Source organism: Triticum urartu, chromosome 2 (assembly GCF_003073215.2).
Source record: "Triticum urartu cultivar G1812 chromosome 2, Tu2.1, whole genome shotgun sequence".
NCBI classification, from domain to species: domain Eukaryota; kingdom Viridiplantae; phylum Streptophyta; class Magnoliopsida; order Poales; family Poaceae; genus Triticum; species Triticum urartu.
Window position 1 is genome coordinate 117166090 of NC_053023.1, and position 20433 is coordinate 117186522.

The following is a 20433-nucleotide window of genomic DNA, read 5'->3' on the forward strand; positions in this document are numbered from 1 at the left end:
ATAGGAAATACAGGAAAAACCAAATGAAACCTTCCAAAAATTGAGAGCTGCTCTGTATCACTCGAAATGGGCCTGCCCATCGAGCGAGTTCGTGTCTTCTTTTATCATTTCATTTCTTATCAGTCAGTTTAAAAACCACTGTGACTACAAAAAAGCTGTGAATTGCAAAAAAAAAATCATACGTATTTAACAAAAAAATTAATTCAGAACATTTTATTTTTTAGAAATTCTTCATCGATTTGAAAAAATATGATTATTTTATTTTTTTTATGAATTAAAAATGCTAGTGGATTCAAAGAATGTTTGGGGATGTGATATGTTATGTTTTTCATGACTTCTAATATTTCACAGATTCAAATATTGTTCGTGGATTTGGAAAATTGTTTATGAATAAAAATTGCTTACAATTTCTTTTGGAGAATAAAAAAAATATTCTTGACTCCAGAGACCATTCCTGGATCTGAAAAATTGTTCGTAAAAAATGTTTGTGGATTTCAAAACATGTTCATGAATTCAAATAAAGTTGACGAATTCATAGAAAGTATAGGAATTTGAAAAATGTTTGTGAATCCAAAAACAATTTTTAGATTTGATAAAAATGTTCATGAACAAGTTTTAAAAATAATAACAATTTTTAAATTTTGTGATCATGTTTTTTCAAACTGGGAAACAAATTTGGAATTCTGAACACTCTTTGGAAACAAGAGTATTTTTTGAGAAATGTGTGAAATTTTCAAAGCCCCCTTTTTTAAACAAATAATTTACTAAAGTTCAAACAAAATTTGAAGTTTATAAACATTTAAAAAAAAACACATGGACATATTTTTGAAAAACCAAAACTTTTTTTAAAAGGAACAATTTTTAAAGTTTTTTCAAATTATGATTTTAAAATATGAAAAAATAAAAAATAAGGAAAAATAGAAAGAAACCTAAATAACAAGGAAACAAAAACAGGTTTTGGTTCCTGAAACCGGTCGTCGATCTGCTCGCTTTGCTTGTTCTTTTATGGGCCGATCCATCTTCTTAACGTAGTGTGGGCGATGGGAGCCCGAACGATTGGTATGAGTGATCCATAACATTCATGCCAAACAACGTGTGAAAGGTTCCCAAAACCAATCCTCCCCACCCGACGTAGAAGTTTCCCAAAACCATGGTTGGGCCGCCCCGCCCAATGAGCGATGTGGGCAAGCATTCCATTGATCTGGCAATAGGCGATATATTTCTTTCGGGCACAATTGACATACTAAAAGAAAAATAAACCGGGAAGGGATTACATGCATTTGAACTTCAATGATTTTTTCAAAAGAAGTAACATTGCCGAGTCTGAAATGCAGTGGAACTTGATGGTCGTTGATCCCCTATAAATGGCATGTTCGTCATGGCATATGACACCCATGTCATCATCTCCACCTTTTGCAGATACTGCACCGTCAACATTCTACTTTGAGTATCCAACACGAAGTGTCATTTGACCTTGCTGACGAGGAATGGCTACCCTAGTCCCTCTCCTTTGGACTTTCACTGTCACACAATGAATGTTATCTAGAAACCGATTTTATAAAAAAAAATGCATAGAGAGTGGAGAGTGGAACTCGCCCTTTTTGTATCGCCTTGATTTTAATGATATCTTTTTTAGACATATATGGCGCATGCTTGAGGGAGCGTCAGGTGCTCGCCTCTCCTTGTGATTATAACTAAGTGCAGTAGCTAGCTTGCAATTTTTTTCCTTTTTAATTTCTCTTTCCTAACACGTTTTGTATTCCAACAAATTTACTTTACTTATTTTTTTTTCAAAAAATATCTGTAGAACTTAAATTTTGTTAATGGCATCATAAAAAATTCACATGATAAAAAAATGGTCTTGATAGTTAAAAAATGTTCATGAAATTTATAAATATGATCATGTTTACAAAAAAAATCATAAAAAAAGATCTTTATACCATTTAGAAAAATGTTCATGAACACAAATTTTTAAAAGATGTTCATGGCTGGGAAGAAAAAGTTCATACACTAAAATTAAGATGTTTTGACATTTTTGTGAATTTGAAAACTAAAAATGAGAAGGCCAATTAAAGATAAATAGAAAATAACAAACTACGTAAAAAACACAGTAAAAACCAAGTTTGAAAAAATGTTCGAGACTCCAAAGATCGTTCAAGGATTTGAAAATTTGTTCATAAAAAATGTTCATGAATTCAAATAATGTTGACGAATTAAGAGCACGTTCAGGAATTTGAAAAATGTTTGTCGATCCAATAAAGATTTGTAGATTTGATAAAAATGTTCAAGAATAATTTATTTAAAATAATAACAGTTTCTTATTTTGATGACCAATTTTCTGAAATTGGGAAATTCATAACACTGTTTGGAAAACCCGAACATTTTTAGATAAATGTAAACAATTTTGAAATCCTGGACTGGTTGTTTGAAACAAACCATGTACTAAAGTTCGCACAAATTTTGAAGGCATTGGACATTTTAAAAAAACATGGACATTTTTTTGGAAAACCAGAACATATTTGAAAAGGCAACAATTTATGATATTGCAAACATTTTTCGAAATTATGAATTAGAAAGTCAGAAGAAAAGAAGGAAAAACAGAAAGAAACCCACAAAACCAGGGAACAAAAAAAAAACAGTTCAGGTTCCTAAAACCGATCGTGTGCTCGCTTCATTTGATCTCTGATGGGCCGGTCCATCTTCCTAGTGTAGTGTGGGCGATGGGAGCCTGAATGATTGCCATGAGTGACCCTTAGCATTTTGTGAAACAATGCACAAAATGTTCCCCAAACTAGTCCCCACTCGACCTAGAGGTTTGCCAAAACCATTGTTGGGCCGACACACCCGACGAGCGACATGGGCGAGGGTTCCATTGGTCTCGCAATAGGCGTTATATTTCTCTTGCGCACAATTGAACTGCTGGAAGAAAATAAATTGGCAAGGGATTACATGCATTTGAACTTCAATGACTTTTTCAGAAGAAATAAAAATTTGAAGCTCAAAGCATAGATTGGTCAGTCGGTACCACTCCTTGGTCATGGACTGCTGAGCCTAGCTCAAATGGTGAGGTTCTTTGTGATGCAACTAATCCACTAAAGGATTTAAGTCTTATAGTTAACACTGGTGCTCATATTTTTCTAGATTTATTCCAGTTTTTTCGTTGATGTTTGTGCAGTGGGGGAGACGTTCTCATCGGCTACAAAGACGTCTGTGGTGACTTCGACAATTTTAGATGATGCACTGGCTCTGTCTCTTGAAGGTGCTCATAGAGATAGGTGTGCGTGCTTGTGCACATGAAATTTTTAAATGTATGTGCGTATATACGAGCGTTTCAGTTTATACTGTGTGAAAAGACCCAAAGAAGCACCCGCAAAAAATACCAAAGAAGAGTAGGACTTGAATAGGCCCAGCATGCTCCACGCCCCGGAAGGCCATCTTCACGCAAGGCCGCTAGCCCACCATTGTCAACCGAGGCCGAGCCAACTGCCAACATACGGCCATGGCCCTCCCGACAAACATGTCACAGGTCACAAGTCACAACCCACGCGCGCAACCAGCTCTTTTGCCGACCCGCGCCGCCGCCGCCGCCGCCGCCGCCGCGCCAACAGTCCGCCATGACGAGGAAGCACGCGGGCACCGGCGTCCTCCGCGCCCTCGTCGCCGTCGCGGCCTCCGTCGCGTCCGCCTCGTCCCGGACGCCCCCGAGGCGCGCCGCGCCCTACCTCGCCGTCCTCCTCCGCCGGGGCCGCGCCGAGGCCGCGGCGCGCCTCAACCGCCACCTCCGCCTGCTGCCTCTCCCGGAGTCCCCCGCCCTCCTCTCGGCGCTCCCCTCCGTCCGCGACGCCGTCTCCTACAACACCGTCCTCGCCGCGCTCTGCCGCCAGGGCTGCCTCGACGCCGCGCTCTTCCTCCTCCGCGTCATGTCGCACGAGCCCCGCCTCGCCTGCCGCCCCAACGCCATCTCCTACACCACCCTCATGCGCGCGCTCTGCGCCGACCGTCGCGCGGGCCAGGCCGTCGGGCTGCTTCGGTCCATGCAGGACTGCGGCGTCCGCCCCGACGTGGTCACCTACGGCACGCTCATCCGTGGGCTGTGCGACGCCGCGGACGTTGACAAGGCCGTGGAGCTTCTGAATGAGATGTGCGAGAGTGGTATCGAGCCCAACGTGGTTGTGTACAGTTCTTTACTCCATGGGTACTGCAAGACCGGGAGGTGGGAAAGCGTAGGCAAGGTGTTCGAAGAAATGTCTGACAAGGGTATTGAGCCCGATGTTGTGATGTACACTAGTTTGATCGATAGCCTGTGTAGACACGGGAAGGTAACAAAGGCAGCGCGGGTGATGGAAATGATGGCGGAGCGGGGGTTGGAGCCAAACGTGGTGACCTACAATGTGCTGATCAATTCCATGTGCAAGGAAGGGTCTGTGAGGGAGGCGCTCGATTTGCGGATGAATATGCTGGAGAAGGGCGTGCAACCAGATGTTGTGACATATAACACACTCATCACAGGGCTATCTAGTGTGCTTGAGATGGATGAGGCGATGGCGTTGCTAGAGGAGATGATGCAAGGTGAAACTAAAGTTAGGCCTGACTTGATGACATTCAACTCGGTTATACATGGACTTTGTAAGATTGGTTGGATGCGGCAAGCGTTTGAGGTCCGTGCCATGATGGCTGAGAATGGATGCAGGTGTAACTTGGTGACATTTAACCTGCTAATTGGTGGACTCCTTAGAGTCCACAAGGTAAAGAAGGCCATGAAGCTGAAGGATGAGATGGCTAGTTCTGGACTGCAGCCTGATTCGTTCACCTATAGCATATTGATAAATGGCTTCTGTAAAATGCGGCAAGTTGAACGTGCGGAAAGCCTCTTGTCTGAAATGAGACGTCAAGGGATGGAGCCTGAGCCAGTTCACTATATTCCTTTGCTTAAAGCTATGTGTGATCAAGGCATGATGGGGCAGGCTAGGGATTTGTTCAATGAAATGGATATGAACTGCAAATTAGATGCTGCTGCATATAGCACTATGATCCATGGTGCTTTCAAATCAGGGGAGAAGAAAATTGCAGAAGAGTTTCTTAAAGATATGATTGATGAGGGGCTGATTCCTGATGCTGTGACATATTCTATCCCAATCAACATGTTTGCAAAATCTGGAGACCTGGCAGCGGCGGAGCGGGTGCTTAAACAGATGAAAGCAAGTGGCTTTGTGCCTGACGTTGCTGTATTTGATTCACTGATCCAAGGTTATGGAGCTGAAGGCGACACCGAGAAGGTTCTTGAGTTAACTCGTGAAATGACAGCCAAGGGTGTAGCACTTGATCCTAAAATTATTTCAACTATTGTCACTTCTCTTGGGGCAAGCATTGAAGGGCAAGAGTTATTGCAGAGCTTGCCTGGTTTTGATAAAGAAATATCAAAAGGCGATGCCATTTTGCCCCATGATGTAATGAATATGCTACAAAAACAATGCACCAAACCTGAATCCCCTGCTCCTTGCTGAGCTCTGATCCCAATTCAGGTGCTTGCGTGTATGTTGCCTTCATATTTGAAATCTAATATATGTTCGGTTAGTCTAAATCTGCTAAATGTCTTTGATATTTTCGTCCATTGCTGGAGTATGGGTGTTAGTATATTACTTTCAGCTGGCCGATATCCTAAATTATGAGAAATAACCATATTATAGTCATTGCATGTTATGTACCTATTACCCTCATGATTAATGCAGGATTGCTTAATCTGCTCTTCTCTTCTCAATGTACCAGTGCAGTCTATATCATCCAAGGCAAAGCTGAAAGCAATGACATGTGAGAGTAAACGTACATACTCAAATGATCAAATCTTGCTCACACACTTATTTGTCAGACTCTTGGTTAAGTGGCATCTTCAAATTTCACGTGGTACGACAATTCAGCATCCTTAAAGAGTTGCGGATATTTTGACATGTAGTGGTATGTATCTTCAGATAAACTAAACAGTTGGAGTGTTGACATCAAAGATGGGATGTTCATAAATCCAGCAAGGAGAAATGCCATCTTCACTAGGTTTTAAGATGAGCATGTCCACGACAAAGATGGTTTATAAGGGGCTAACCGCCAAAGCTTGTAGGGGCTTTTCACAGGTTCCAAAACCCGCTGAGGTAGCCTGAACCAAACAACACAGCTGCTCCATTTACCAGGTTTGGTATGGGTTTCAAACCAAACCTGTCGGGCTGTCTATACTGATACACTACCAGGGTGGTATGGTTGCGGCGCACCAGACACTTTGAGCCTGAGTTGCGTGGTGGAGTTGTCGATGGCAGTATGTCACCATCTCTCATCAAAGCCCAAAACCTGCTGCTGTGTTTCCTTGACATGCCACTACCTCCGAGCAAGAGTTTTTCTACCAGCGATGACGAACGGATCAAGAACCATTCCTGCAATCCTGCTTACATGCCAGTCGCTCTGCAGCCAATGTTCCAAAGGCCTTATCCTTGCTGGCAGAGTTAGAGGTGGCCGGTGGGCATCTGTATTGCCAAGGCCTGGTATGGTAATGCTCGTCTCTTTTAGTTCTCCTTCTCTTTGACGAACCAATTTTGTTGTATTTTCATGTACTATATGTGTAGCTTCTTGTCCGGATAAAAAATTGTGATCTAACCTTGTTCCCACTGTCAATTTCTTTTATTGTAATATATTGTTACACTGCAGTACTATTCTTTTGGTTCACATTTTTGTGAAGAAGATAAATGTTCAAAATTTATTTTTTTAGATTACACACATTCAAAATTACTAGCTATGTAGATTGCCTCCTCATTAGTCATTAATATGCCAGAGCTGGATGCAACAAACTCTTAGCTTAAAGTTGTTATTAATACTTTAATACTAGTGTTGCTGAAACAGCCGCAGTGACAGGACGTACTATGTGTAAACTCAGGCTTTGGCAGTTTGGAGAAGACATTGCTTTGGTTACCTATCAAGGCTTGAATATGCGTTTGGTCACCGATCAGCTCGAATACCATGTCTTGTTTATGGACAGAGTTTTGCTCTGTTCTTAGAAAAACTACAAAGGATTAATCCATTTAATTTCTGCGGCCAATTTTCAAGTGTGTTCTTTGTCCTGTTAGGGTTGTAGTGGGAAAGTGAGAGCATCATCTGTTATGTGCTTCCCAAAGTTGCGCTTGTGTTAGTCGGACAGTTCTTTTGGTGGTAGGTTTATACATTTGAGACAAAAGTCTGCTAGTGCGATGCCATACGCTCCGTTATTTCAGGAACATCTTGTTTAAATACTGACTTTGAAGCTTATCGTTTCCCTGAGTAAAATTCTTTGCGCGTCGTTAGAAATTGATTGGATCATTGTGCTCCTTATTTGGTAATTGTATCGAGGGGCGATGATTTCCTCCCTATGCTGGCTTTGGTCTAATGATCTTTGGTACCTTTCAAACATGTAATTACAGCTTTGTGCTGTTTCCCTTGTTTACCTCGTTTTTCTTTCATTTGATCTTTGTGTCTGTCGAATTGCTGTTACTCTCTGTGTCTGTTGGTCTCGAAAAGGAGGCTCATCAGTAGTCAGATAATTCGATCATACAACTAACCTTTGCATTAACTAGTATTTTCCTGGCCGGTGGGCATCTTTATGGCCAAGGCCTAGTATGGGTAATGCTCATCGCTTTTTAGTCCCACTTCTCTTTGATCAACTGATTTGGTGTATTCTCATGTATATTTTGCAGTACTATTCGTATGGTTCACATTTTCTGTTAAGAAGATAACATCTCCAGAATTACTCGCTATGTAGATTACCTCCTCATTAGTCATTATTAACAATAAGTTTGGAGAAGACAGTGCGTTTGGTTACCTATCAGGCTTGAATATTCGTTTCGTAAACGATCAGCTTGAATATCATGCCTTGTTTACTGCCAGAGTTTTGCTGAGTTAGAATCCATTTAGTTTCTGCTATATATTTTTAGGTGTCTTCTTTGCCCTGTGAGGGCTTGCAGTGGGAAAGTGAGGTCAGCATTTGTTATGCTCTTTGCAAGTTCCAGTTATTATGTTAGCCAGGCAGTTCTTTTGGTGGTAGGTTTATACCCCCAAAAAGGTTCAGCTAGTATGATGCCATGCGCTCTGTTATTTCATGAATATCTTGTTTAAATGTTCACCTGTTGGGGCTTATTATCCCCCCCCCCCCTAATTAAGTTAAAATTATTCGTGTGAATCGTCAGAAATTGTTTGGATCATTGTGCTGCTTGTTTGGTAAAGTAATTGTGTGGAGGGATGATCATTATTTCCTCATGGTACGATCTGTACCTTTGAAGCATTAACTTTCTGCTGATTTCGTTCTACGAAACATTAACTTTCTGCTGATTTCGTTCTACGAAACATTAACTTTCTGCTGGTTTCCTTCCACCTCACGGAAATTGTTTGGATCATTGTGCTGCTTGGTTGGCAATGGTAAGCTAATTTTGTCGAGGGATGATCATTTCCTCCCTGTGGCCGGCCGCGGTACGCCGGCAAAGGCATCGAGCCCAAAACTTGATGTGTGCAGGCTCGCCAAGAAAGAGGGAGAGCCGAAGTTTGGGGCTGACCCCTAAGCCAGCCCCATTACCTTTTTTTTTGTTTTCTCTAGTGGCGTGTCAGTAGTCAGCTGCATTTCAACTGGCAAAAGACGAGGAAAAACTAGCTGTGTGTGTGTGTGTGTGCAGGTTGGGGCTGTTTGCCGCGCGCCATCAGCGGACAACGGGCAGCAGTTTGCGGCAGCCGACCGCAACGGCACACGGGCGGTTGCGGTCACGCTGTGTCGACGCGGCAAATGGGAGCGCGTCGGTTACTTGTGCCAGTTGGACGCTCGCTCCCACCATTATAGCCTCACGCGCTTGATTGCGTCGCCGTGTCGCCGTCAACTCTGCCGCTGCTCTCCCTCGTTTCTGATCTCCCCCCGTCCCCGCTTCCTCCTCCTCCTCCCTACCGATCGCCCATGGATTCCAAGCCCGAAGCCCCGCCGTCGGAGGGCGCGGCGTACCCGCGCATGTCCCCGGAGGACCTCGCGCCGCCGCCGCCGCCGGTCGTGGCGCCCGCGGGCTCCAACCCCTACGTGCTGTCCTCGCCCTCCTCCGGGCCGCCCGCCAAGAGTCAGTCACCTACCACTACCTATCTCCTCGCCTCCTGCTCTCTGCTGCTCAAGCTCCTGTTCCGAGACTGGATCCGACATGGTTAGTGTTTGCGCTGATGTTTTTGGGGAATTGATTGCTGCAGGCACCAAGGAGAATCTGAGGGAGATGTTCGGCTCGGTGGGGAAGAGGTTCAGCGAGGCCGCGCGCAAGACCGAGGGCATCGCCGGCGATGTCTGGCAGCACTGTGAGTGCCCCGATTCCCCAACACAACATCATATACCGCACAAGATGATGAACCACATCGTCCAACGGATTAGACATCTTTCAGTTCAGTAATTCTCCATACATGCTGACCCATGAACCTGTGTGGTGTGGACTTGTGCAGTGAAAACCGGGCCTAGCATTACGGATGCTGCAATGGGGAGGATCGCTCAGGTATCCAAGGTCATATCGGAAGGAGGGTACGACAAGATATTCCAGCAGACGTTCGAGTGCTTGCCTGATGAGAAGCTCAAGAAGGCGTACGCGTGCTACCTCTCGACCTCTCATGGTCCGATAATGGGCGTCTTGTACGTCTCCACCGCCAAGCTTGCATTCTGTAGCGACAGCCCCGTGGCATATGTCACTGAGGATAATAAGACCGAGTCCGCCATTTACAAGGTATGTACCCGTCGTGATGTGCAGTAGTTCTTATAATTTCTTTAAAAAGTTATTGTATGGTCTAGAAACGAAATTTATTCATATCTGTACCACTACATACTTATACTTATCCTTGAAGAGAAAACACAATATTGCATCACAACAGAGCATGTGATCTGCAGTGGTTTGCTATTAAACAAGACACTGAAACATCGCTTATTTTATTGCTCCTCCGGGTCGTGCAAACCGAAAGGAATCATGTTCAATTGTTCATACTGCAGCTGATCATATTCATATTTGCATGTTTTCGCAGATAGTTGTACCTGTACCTCACCTGAGATCAGTCACTCCTACCGCAAGTCAACAGAACCCTGCGGAGAGGTACATCCAGGTCGTTTCTGTCGATAACCATGACTTCTGGTTCATGGGCTTCGTGAACTATGACAGCGCTGTGAAGTGTCTCCAGGATGCTGCTCGTGGTGGCGCCTAGACATCACTTCCCCGTCGCATGCATCCCTTGTGATGGTTCAAATTTCTGGCTTAAATAAGCAGTGCGTTCATGTATCAGTATTCAGTAGTCTGGATACTTTTCTGGCCCAAGTGTGTTGTAAATATCCGAGGAATCGTAAGCTTTGCTTGTGTTGTTTGCTGCCCTCATTCTTGCACTGCAAATTATGTGTATTCTGAGCCAAAGATGCTCCTGCCAGTGCCTTGATAACTTGAGGTTAGTGCATGCTTCAACACACTATCGATATATGTCTATGCTGAATGCGGCATGCTACAACACACTCCGAGTGATTTTGAGTTTAAAATCTACCGAGAAAAATCCCAGAGCGAAAGAAATAGATAGTGATTTAGCATCACTCGAATCTAAGTCCAGTACGCTCCGCATATTACTCTTGAGAGCTGCGAACTCTCTAGAAGGTTAGGTGTCAAGTTCTTCAGTGACCAAGGGTGATTGTGCTTCACAAAGAAGAAGTCTATAAAGGTCCGGAGATCACCTCAAGTATCTACCATGAGTTCAGTGACCAAGAGTGATTGTGCTTCATGAAGAAGAAGTCTATGAAGGTGTAACGCCCTTGATGCGGCTATATCTCCCACGTGTCGAAGCACGACTTAGAGGCATAACCGCATTGAAAGCAATGTCGCAAGTGAGGTAATATTCACACAACCCATGTAATACATAAGGGAAAGAGATACATAGTTGACTTACAATCGCCACTTCACACCATACATGAATAAAGCATTACATCATCCAGATACAATCAAGGTCCGACTACGGAACCAAAATAAAAGAAGACTACCCCAAATGCTACACAGATCCCCGATCAACCCCAACTGGGCTCCACTACTGATCAACTAGGACGAAACAACACAAAAGGACAAGATCTTCATCGAGCTCCTCCTTGAGCTTGGTTGCGTCACCTGTACGTTATCATCGGCACCTGCAAACTGGTTTTGGAATTATCTGTGAGTCACGGGGACTCAGTAATCTCACACCCTCGCGATTAAGACTATTTAAGCTTATGGGAAGGTTAAAAGGTATGAGGTGGAGCTGCAGCAAGCGACTAGCATATATGGTGGCTAACATACGCAAATGAGAGCAAGAAGAGAAGGCAAAAGCACGGTCGATGAACTATGATCAAGAAGTGATCCTAGAACAACCTACGTCAAGCATAACTCCAACACCGTGTTCACTTCCCGGACTCCGCCGAGAAGAGACCATCACGGCTACACACGCGGTTAATGTATTTTAATTAATATCAACTTCAGGTTTTCTACAACCGGACATTAACAAATTCCCATCTGCCCATAACCGCGGGCACGACTCTCGAAAGTTCAAATCCCTGTAGGGGTGTCCCAACTTAGCCTATCACAAGCTCTCACGGTCAACGAAGGATATTCCTTCTCCCAAGACAATCCGATCAGATTCGGCATCCCGGTTACAAGACATCCTCGACAATGGTAAAACAAGTCCAGCAACACCGCCCGAATGTGCCGACAAATCCCGATAGGAGCTGCACATATCTCGTTCTCAGGGCACACTCAGATTGTCCAAACTTCTGGTAGGCTAGCCCAGAGTTTCCCCCGGTGGCCACCGGCGGCTGACGAGGTGGACCAACACTCAGAGGAGCACTGGTCCGGGGGTTTAAATAAAGATGACCCTTGAGTCTGCAGAACCCAAGGGAAAGAAAAGGCTAGGTGGTGAATGGTAAAACCAATGTTGGGCATTGCTGGAAGAGTTTTATTCAAGGCGAACTGTCAAGGGGTTCCCATTATGACCCAACCGTGTAAGGAATGCAAAATCCGGGAACATAACACCGATATGACGGAAACTAGGGCGGCAAGAGTGGAACAAAACACCAGGCATAAGGCCGAGCCTTCCACCCTTTACCAAGTATATAGATACATTAATTAAATAAGAGATATTATGATATCCCAACAAAATATCCATGTTCCAACAAGGAACAACTCCAATCTTCACCTGCAACTAGCAACGCTATAAGAGAGGCTGAGCAAAGTGGTAACATAGCCAAACAACGGTTTGCTAGGACAAGGTGGGTTAGAGGCTTGGTTTAACAAAATGGGAGGCATGATAAGCAAGTGGTAGGTATCGCAGCATAGGCATAGCAAAAGAGCGAGCAACTAGCAAGCAAAGATAGAAGTGATTTCGAGGGTATGGTCATCTTGCCCGCAAAATTCTCAGAGTTAACTTGATCCTCGTAAGCGAACTCAACGGGCTCCTCGTTCACGAACTCATCTCCCGGCTCTACCCAAACAAGGACAACAAGAAAAAGGAGCACAATCAACCACGTGCAATGCTCAAACAACATGATGCAAACATGGTATGATATGCGGGATGCGAATATGTGATGCATATGCAAGATTTGCAAAGGAATGATTGAACCTGACCTCAACTTGGAAATCCAAGAGTGCCACTGGAAAGGTGAGGTGATTTCGGTTGAAATCGATATAAAGATCACCGGAATCGGATGCACGGTTTGGAAATGACAAGCAAAACAAATATGGCACCGGTCTGCGATAATCATCAAGTAGCCATCTAAATGCATCAAGATAAATATGCTACATCACTCAAACATGGCAAAGAAATACATGGCAGGTATCCACACATGAAGCTTGACAAAAGATGAACACTGAGCTACGGCTAATTCACTCAATAGCAGGTTCAAACAAGCATGGCAAAAGTGCAAAAGATAACATGTTACAGACTTAGTGAAATTAACATGTCAGGAATTTATCACCAGGAAGCAATCTTTAGAGCATGATAACTACATGCTACAGGAACATATCATGGAAAAGCAAGGCATGGCATGAAGCTACTCTAAGCATATAACAAAAGTCCCTTAGTGACCTTGATCCAAAATGGATCAGAAAATACAATAGCAAGCATGTGAACATAGCAAAAACATAAACAGATTCAGACTTAGTGAAAAACTGGAGCATGCAAAACAGATTAACAAGTAGGCATGTTTACGAGCTCGATGCACTCACTACGAGGCATTGCATGACAAACTAAGCATAAACCCATCAAGAAGACATGGCATAGGAGCTAGACATGGCAAGAACAACAATATAACATGCACGGATCAACAACAACAAGCTTGGCAAAATTGCTAAACATGTTAACAATCTGTCAGGAACATTTTATAGCAAAAGTAGAGCTCGATTGACTCAAGCTAGGGTGCTCCATAATTGCAAACAAAGACATGGATGGATAGAGCACCACAATATTAACAAAACATCCTTACTGATCATCCTCAAAAGAGGCACGGATCACTAGGAAACAACATGAACATATGTCATAACAAAAAAATCAGGACAAGGACTTAGTGAAATTCTAAGTCCCTGAAATCAGCATCAACGATTACGCTACTTTGCATGCTTGTGCTAGTCACCACAAAGATCACAAAAATACATGGCATACACCCCTGTAAAGATGGCATGGCATTCTACAAAACACATGTAGAGCTCAGGATCATAGCATGCACACATTAATCATGGCAAAAATGACAAAAGTGCATTTGCTGAAATAGATCTGACATAATCATCACATAACCCTCTTCCAACAGCATTTCGGGCATCAAGATGAGCTCAAATGAAAATGATGCAATGAGATGAAATGATGTACTCGCCGAGATGAACATTTTGATATGCTACATGCACGAATCAGAGCAACAGATGTAGAGTTATGGCATGATGAACAAGGGCACATGAATCTGGAAACTTCGGGGACTTAGTGAAAATTTACCTCTATGAAAAGTCAACGCGGGATCGAGCGGAGCGGGACGGCGCGGTGCGGGACGGATCCGACCGTTTGGTTGGAGGGATGGGTGGATCTCGTCCATCCCGACGAAATCTCGCCGGAGTTGGCCGGAGTTGCGCCGGAGACGAAGAAGGAGGCCGGAGGAGGGAGCTGCTGGTGGCCGGAGGAGCTTGATCCGGCGGTGCGGCGGAGGATCCCGGCGAGGTCCGAACTCCGGTGAGGTCCGGAGGACACGAATGGCGAGGCGGCGCAGGAGCTACCGGAGGAAGGCGGCGCGGTGCGGCGGCCATGGCGCGGGAGGCGGCGCGGCGAAGGCATGGCGGCGTCGGGTGGCACAGGCGGCGGGGACACGGCTGGAGGCGCGCCGGGCTTCGGCGGCGGCGCGAACCGCGGCGGGGCAGGCGAAGCAGGAGAGGGTGGCGTCGGCGGTTGGTGCGGTGAGGCTCGCCGCCGGTGGGCGGCTCGGGGCGCCGGCGGAGTTCGTGGCGGCGGCACGGCTTTGGGCAGCCGGGGTGAGCGGCGACGGAGAGAGAGCTCGGTGCGGCCCGGTTCGGCCCCGGGGCAGGCCGGATCTGGGCCCCGGGAGGATGGCGGCGAAGTGGGCGCAGGGGAGGTGAGGTGGCGGCTCGGGATAGGCTGGCGGCGGCGGTGGGGTGACGTGGTGTGACGCCACTGGCCGGAGTGAGGTGGAGGGCGGACATGTCCGTCGGTGAGTGATTTGTCCGGCGGCGCGGAGAGGAGCGGATCTAGGGTTCATCCGTGAATTTCGGGAGGGGAGCACATATTTATAGGTAGAGGGAGCTAGTAAGCTCCAAATGAGGTGCGGTTTTCGGCCACGCGATCGTTATCGAACGACCGAGATGATAGAAGGGATTTAGGTGGGTTTTTGGGCCATATTGGAAGGGTGTTGGGCTGCAACACACACGAGGCCTTAACGGTCCCTCGGTTAACCGTTGGAGTATCAAACGAAGTCCAAATGGCACGAAACTTGACAGGCGGTCTACCGGTAGTAAACCAAGACCGCATGACAAGTCTCGGTCCAATCCAAGAACGTTTAACACCCGCACACGAAAAGAGATAGAAAGGGACACCGGATGACATAGGAGCGCCGGATTGGAAAACAGACAACGGGGAAAATGCTCGAATGCATGAGAAGAACATGTATGCAAATGAAATGCACATGATGACATGATATGGAATGCATGACACGCAAGCAATGATAAGGCAACATGGCGAATAACTGGAGGACACCTGGCACATCGGTCTCGGGGCGCTACAACACTCCACCACTACGAGAGGATCTCGTCCCGAGATCTTGAATGGCACCGAAGGGAAAATGGAAGAGAAATAGAAGAGGTAAAACTAAGTTGCTCCTTTGACAAACGAGTGAAACCAAAGAACCTTGCAAAGGTTAAGCCATTTTCGAGAAAAGAATACAACGGAGATGAATGAAGAAACTTGAGAGAATTTAGATGCAAGTGAACGAAAAAATCACGAGTTGATTAGAGGATATTTGAATGATGCACCGGTAAGATTTGGCGAACGAGAGCTGAAAGCTGGAATGAATAATCCTGAATTGATGGCCTCCGGATAACAAACTGAAAAGACTCCTGAATTGCTCCGGATGGGTGAAAAGAATTTTCGCGATCAAAACAATTATGAGAGGATGGCCTTGAACTAGAACCATGAATCTCTGAGAGAACGGATAAGATATGGAGGTAAAACTCTTCTTCGGTCTTCAAACACAAAGAATGATGATGAGAAACAACACCATAAATTGTTGAGGCACTCCAGAATTAAAATTGGAAAGGTTGAACCAACGATGAAAAGAATTTTAAAGATCTTGGAGAAAAACATGTGACTGACGACAGTTCATTCTTACATCAAACTTTGGAGAGAATTTGAGAATAACTCCGGGAGAATAAGAAGAGTCAGGTAAGATCCTGGGAAAAGACCTATGGTTAGGGCCCACTCAAAAGAAACACTGTTGAACGATTTAAAAGAGAGAATGCACCGGTTGAATTAAAAGGCTTGAATGAGATAACATCCTCGAAATAGCTTGAATGAAAGCAGAGTGGAAACACGAATCTTCGAGATATCTTCAGCACTCCGGAACAAATGAATAACGAAAAGTTAATGATTGAGAGGTGCACCAGCAAGAGAAGACATTTAAAACGAGGAAAGGATATGATCAACAAAGCTTGAATTGGATCCACCGAAGAAGAAAAAGAACGAATAAAGATGAACTTGAGGCTCCGTTAGTATCCTCCTGAGAATCACCGGATAAGAACATTGAAAGAAAAGAATGGAGAGACTTCCCATCAATAAGATGGATACTTGATTAAGACATCGGATTCCTTGACGAAAAGGGGTGGGCGGGCGGGAAAAACAAAGGCAACTTGGAGACGGATGAAACAAACAATGTTGATGAAAAACTGATAATTGATCTTGCGAATGTTGAAGTGATCGGATCCACTTGAGGAGAGACACACCGGTTGACAAGAAATTGAAATGACAAACTCGATGATCAAGAAGGATTAGTATTCACATAGAAATATGAGAACACCGCTTAGGAAAGGTATGGAATCAACATTTGACTTCGAAGCAACTCGAATACCACAACTCAAAACAAAACAAAGGATTGGCTTGCAGAATAAGCCAGAACAAACATATGATAGAGATTTCGTTCGAAGTTTTCATGGTGGGGCCTACACGGGCTCGATCGTACATCACCATCATGTACAAGGCAGTGCACATGACATATGAAGCGTCCCCGAGTCGGCATAGCGAAGGACTCTTTAAGACACAACGAGACCACTGTAAAACCAACCGTGGATAGGCGGACCACTAGATGCCGAACCCCAATTTCATATCATACACCTGTCGGAAAGATATTCTAGGAGCTACTTGAATTCCCACTTATAAACTCCCGAAATTTTCCGGTTATGCAATCAGGTGTTGGGGATATAGGGGAAGCATAATATCTCACCCAAAACTAATAAATCCTACATCCAGCTGTATCCATCCTTCAACACATAACCAAGAAACCTTCGGAAATCGTTTACCTCAACCTTCGAAAAGCATCCGTTATATGAGTTATGGCAATACTCCCGAACTCCCGCCCCAGTACTGGGTGGCGTCGAGGTTATCTCACCAACAACTGCATAAAAGAGATTTTCGATGTCGGCGAACTCAGGTATTCCAGAACTGCAACGATAAAATTGTGACGACAACACCTCGGAGCTCAACTCCCCGGGACACTGCCACAACCCCTAAATGTCAGGAGGCACCAAGAACAATGTTCTCGTCACAAAACCATCGGAACGATTCCAAGATACCTGCGTGATCCTAAATTTTTTTTAGTGAAATTTGAAAAGAGAAGAGTCAAAACTCTACGTCAGGATGCCTCACCAGAGCGACGAAGGGACTGAGGAGTAAAAAGAATTCCTACTCTCCGATATATATAATCCTAAATGACTCAAAACATTTTTCTAGACTCAACAACGCCAGCGATTCGATCAAGCAGGGGGCTCCTAAGTCGGGGAAGGCTCTGATTACCAACTTGTAACGCCCTCGATGTGGCTATATCTCCCACGTGTCGAAGCACGACTTAGAGGCATAACCGCATTGAAAGCAATGTTGCAAGTGAGGTAATCTTCACACAACCCATGTAATACATAAGGGAAAGAGATACATAGTTGGCTTACAATCGCCACTTCACACCATACATGAATAAAGCATTACATCATCCAGATACAATCAAGGTCCAACTACGGAACCAAAATAAAAGAAGACTACCCCAAATGCTACACAGATCCCCGATCGACCCCAACTGGGCTCCACTACTGATCAACTAGGACGAAACAACACAAAAGGACAAGATCTTCATCGAGCTCCTCCTCGGTTAATCGTTGGAGTATCAAACGAAGTCCAAATGGCACGGAACTTGACAGGCGGTCTACCGGTAGTAAACCAAGGCCGCATGACAGGTCTCGGTCCAATCCGAGAACGTTTAACACCCGCACACGAAAAGAGGTAGAAAGGGACACCGGGTGACATAGGAGCGCCGGATTGGAAAACGGACAACGGGGAAAATGCTCGGATGCATGAGACGAACATGTATGCAAATGAAATGCACATAATGACATGATATGGAATGCATGACACGCAAGCAATGACAAGGCAACACGGCGAATAACTGGAGGACACCTGGCACATCGGTCTCGGGGCGCTACAGAAGGTTCGAAGATCACCTCAAGTATCTACCACGAGTGATCGACAGATTGTTCTTCACGAAGAAGAAGTCTACAAATGTTCCAAAGTCTTAAATAAAGTGAAACATTGTGTAATGGATTATATGAATGAAACTCTTTTAGCACCTTACACGGCCGAGGAAGTGAGGTGGTGACTTAAAAGGCCCCGGGGCCGGATGGGCCACATGCCATTTTCTATAAAAAGTTCTAGCCTATTTAGGCAAGGACTTGATTAGAGAAGTGCTCCAGGCAGTAAATAGTGGTGTAATACCGGAGGGATGGAATCAGACCACTATTGTTCTTATTGTTGGAAATATGCCCTAGAGGCAATAATAAAAGCATTATTATTATATTTCCTTGTTCATGATAATTGTCTTTATTCATGCTATAATTGTGTTATCCGGAAATCGTAATACATGTGTGAATAATAGACACCAACATGTCCCTAGTGAGCCTCTAGTTGACTAGCTCGTTGATCAACAGATAGTCATGGTTTCCTGACTATGGACATTGGATGTCATTGATAACGAGATCACATCATTAGGAGAATGATGTGATGGACTAGACCCAATCCTAAACATAGCATAAGATCGTATAGTTCGTTTGCTAGAGTTTTTCCAATGTCAAGTATCTTTTCCTTAGACCATGAGATCGTGTAACTCCCGGATACCGTAGGAGTGCTTTGGGTGTACCAAACATCACAACGTAACTGGGTGACTATAAAGGTATACTACGGGTATCTCCGAAAGTGTCTGTTGGGTTGACACGGATCAAGACTGGGATTTGTCACTTCGTATGACGGAGAGGTATCACTGGGCCCACTCGGTAATGCATCATCATAATGAGCTCAAAGTGACCAAGTGTCTGGTCACGGGATCATGCATTACGGTACGAGTAAAGTGACTTGCCGGTAACGAGATTGAACGAGGTATTGGGATACCGACGATCGAATCTCGGGCAAGTATCGTACCGATTGACAAAGGGAATTGTATACGGGGTTGCTTGAATCCTCGCATCGGGGTTCATCCGATGAGATCATCGGGGAGCATGTGGGAGCCAACATGGGTATCCAGATCCCGCTGTTGGTTATTGACCGGAGAGCGATCTCGGTCATGTCTACATGTCTCCCGAACCCGTAGGGTCTACACACTTAAGGTTCAGTGATGCTAGGGTTGTAGGGATATGTATATGCAGTAACCCGAATGTTGTTCGGAGTCCCGGATGAGATCCCGGACATCACGAGGAGTTCCGGAATGGTCCGGAGGTAAAGAATTATATATAGGAAGTGCTATTTCGGCTGTTGGGACAAGTTTCAGGGTCACCGGTATTGTATCGGGACCACCGAAAGGGTCCCGACGGTCCACCGGGTGGGGCCACCTGCCCCGGGGGGCCACATGGGCTGTAGGGGTGTGCGCCTTGGCCTACATGGGCCAAGGGCACCAGCCCCAAGAGGCCCATGCGCCAAGAGATAAGGAAAGGAAGAGTCCTAAAAGGGGAAGGCACCTCCTAGGTGCCTTGGGGAGGAGGGATTCCTCCCTTGGCCGCCGCCCCCCCTAGGAGATTGCATCTCCTAGGTCCGGCGCCCCCCTAGGCTCCCTATATATAGTGGGGGAAGGAGGGCCTCTCAACCCACGCCTTTGGTGCCTCCCTCTCCCTCTCCAACACATCCTCCTCCTCCATAGAGCTTGGCGAAGCCCTGCCGGAGTACTGTAGCTCCATCACCACCATGCCGTCGTGATGCTTCTGGAGCCATCTTCCTCAACCTCTCCTTCCCCTTGCTGGATCAAGAAGGAGGAGACGTCATGCTGACCGTACGTGTGTTGAACGCGGAGGTGCCGTCCGTTCGGCGCTAGGATCTCCGGTGATTTGGATCACGTCGAGTACGCCTTCCTCATCCCCGTTCTTTGAACGCTTCCGCGCGTGATCTACAAAGGTATGTAGATGCAATCCGATCACTCGTTGCTAGATGAACTCATAGATTGATCTTGGTGAAACCGTAGGAAAATTTTTGTTTTCTGCAACGTTCCCCAACAGTGGCATCAGGAGCTAGGTCTATGCGTAGTTCTCTTGCACGAGTAGAACACAAATTTGTTGTGGGCGTTGATGTTGTCAACTTTATTGCCGCTACTAGTCTTATCCTGCTTCAACGGTATTGTGGGATGAAGCGGCCCGG

The 20433-nt window shown here is 45.3% G+C and overlaps 2 protein-coding genes across 4 annotated transcripts; both read left to right on the top strand.

The window, feature by feature from the left end:
• The first annotated feature begins 3512 nt into the window (after positions 1–3512).
• On the top strand, positions 3513–6705 carry LOC125536238 (pentatricopeptide repeat-containing protein At4g28010-like). Of its 3 annotated transcripts, none has more exons than XM_048699422.1 (2): positions 3513–5532; positions 5767–6705. In XM_048699422.1, the coding sequence occupies exon 1, from the start codon at positions 3615–3617 to the stop codon at positions 5502–5504; it is 1890 nt and encodes a 629-aa protein (XP_048555379.1). In that variant the 5' UTR covers positions 3513–3614; the 3' UTR covers positions 5505–5532; positions 5767–6705. The 3 variants fall into 3 exon arrangements, with proteins under 3 accessions (XP_048555379.1, XP_048555378.1, XP_048555380.1); XM_048699421.1 differs by having other exon boundaries at positions 3513–5522; XM_048699423.1 differs by having other exon boundaries at positions 3513–5522; positions 5772–6705.
• A 2116-nt stretch (positions 6706–8821) lies between these two features.
• On the top strand, positions 8822–10379 carry LOC125536239 (GEM-like protein 1). The gene is made up of 4 exons (XM_048699424.1): positions 8822–9101; positions 9226–9327; positions 9469–9743; positions 10036–10379. Exons 1-4 carry the CDS (start codon positions 8948–8950, stop codon positions 10210–10212), a joined length of 708 nt encoding a protein of 235 aa, XP_048555381.1. The 5' UTR covers positions 8822–8947; the 3' UTR covers positions 10213–10379.
• Positions 10380–20433: the final 10054 nt, after the last annotated feature.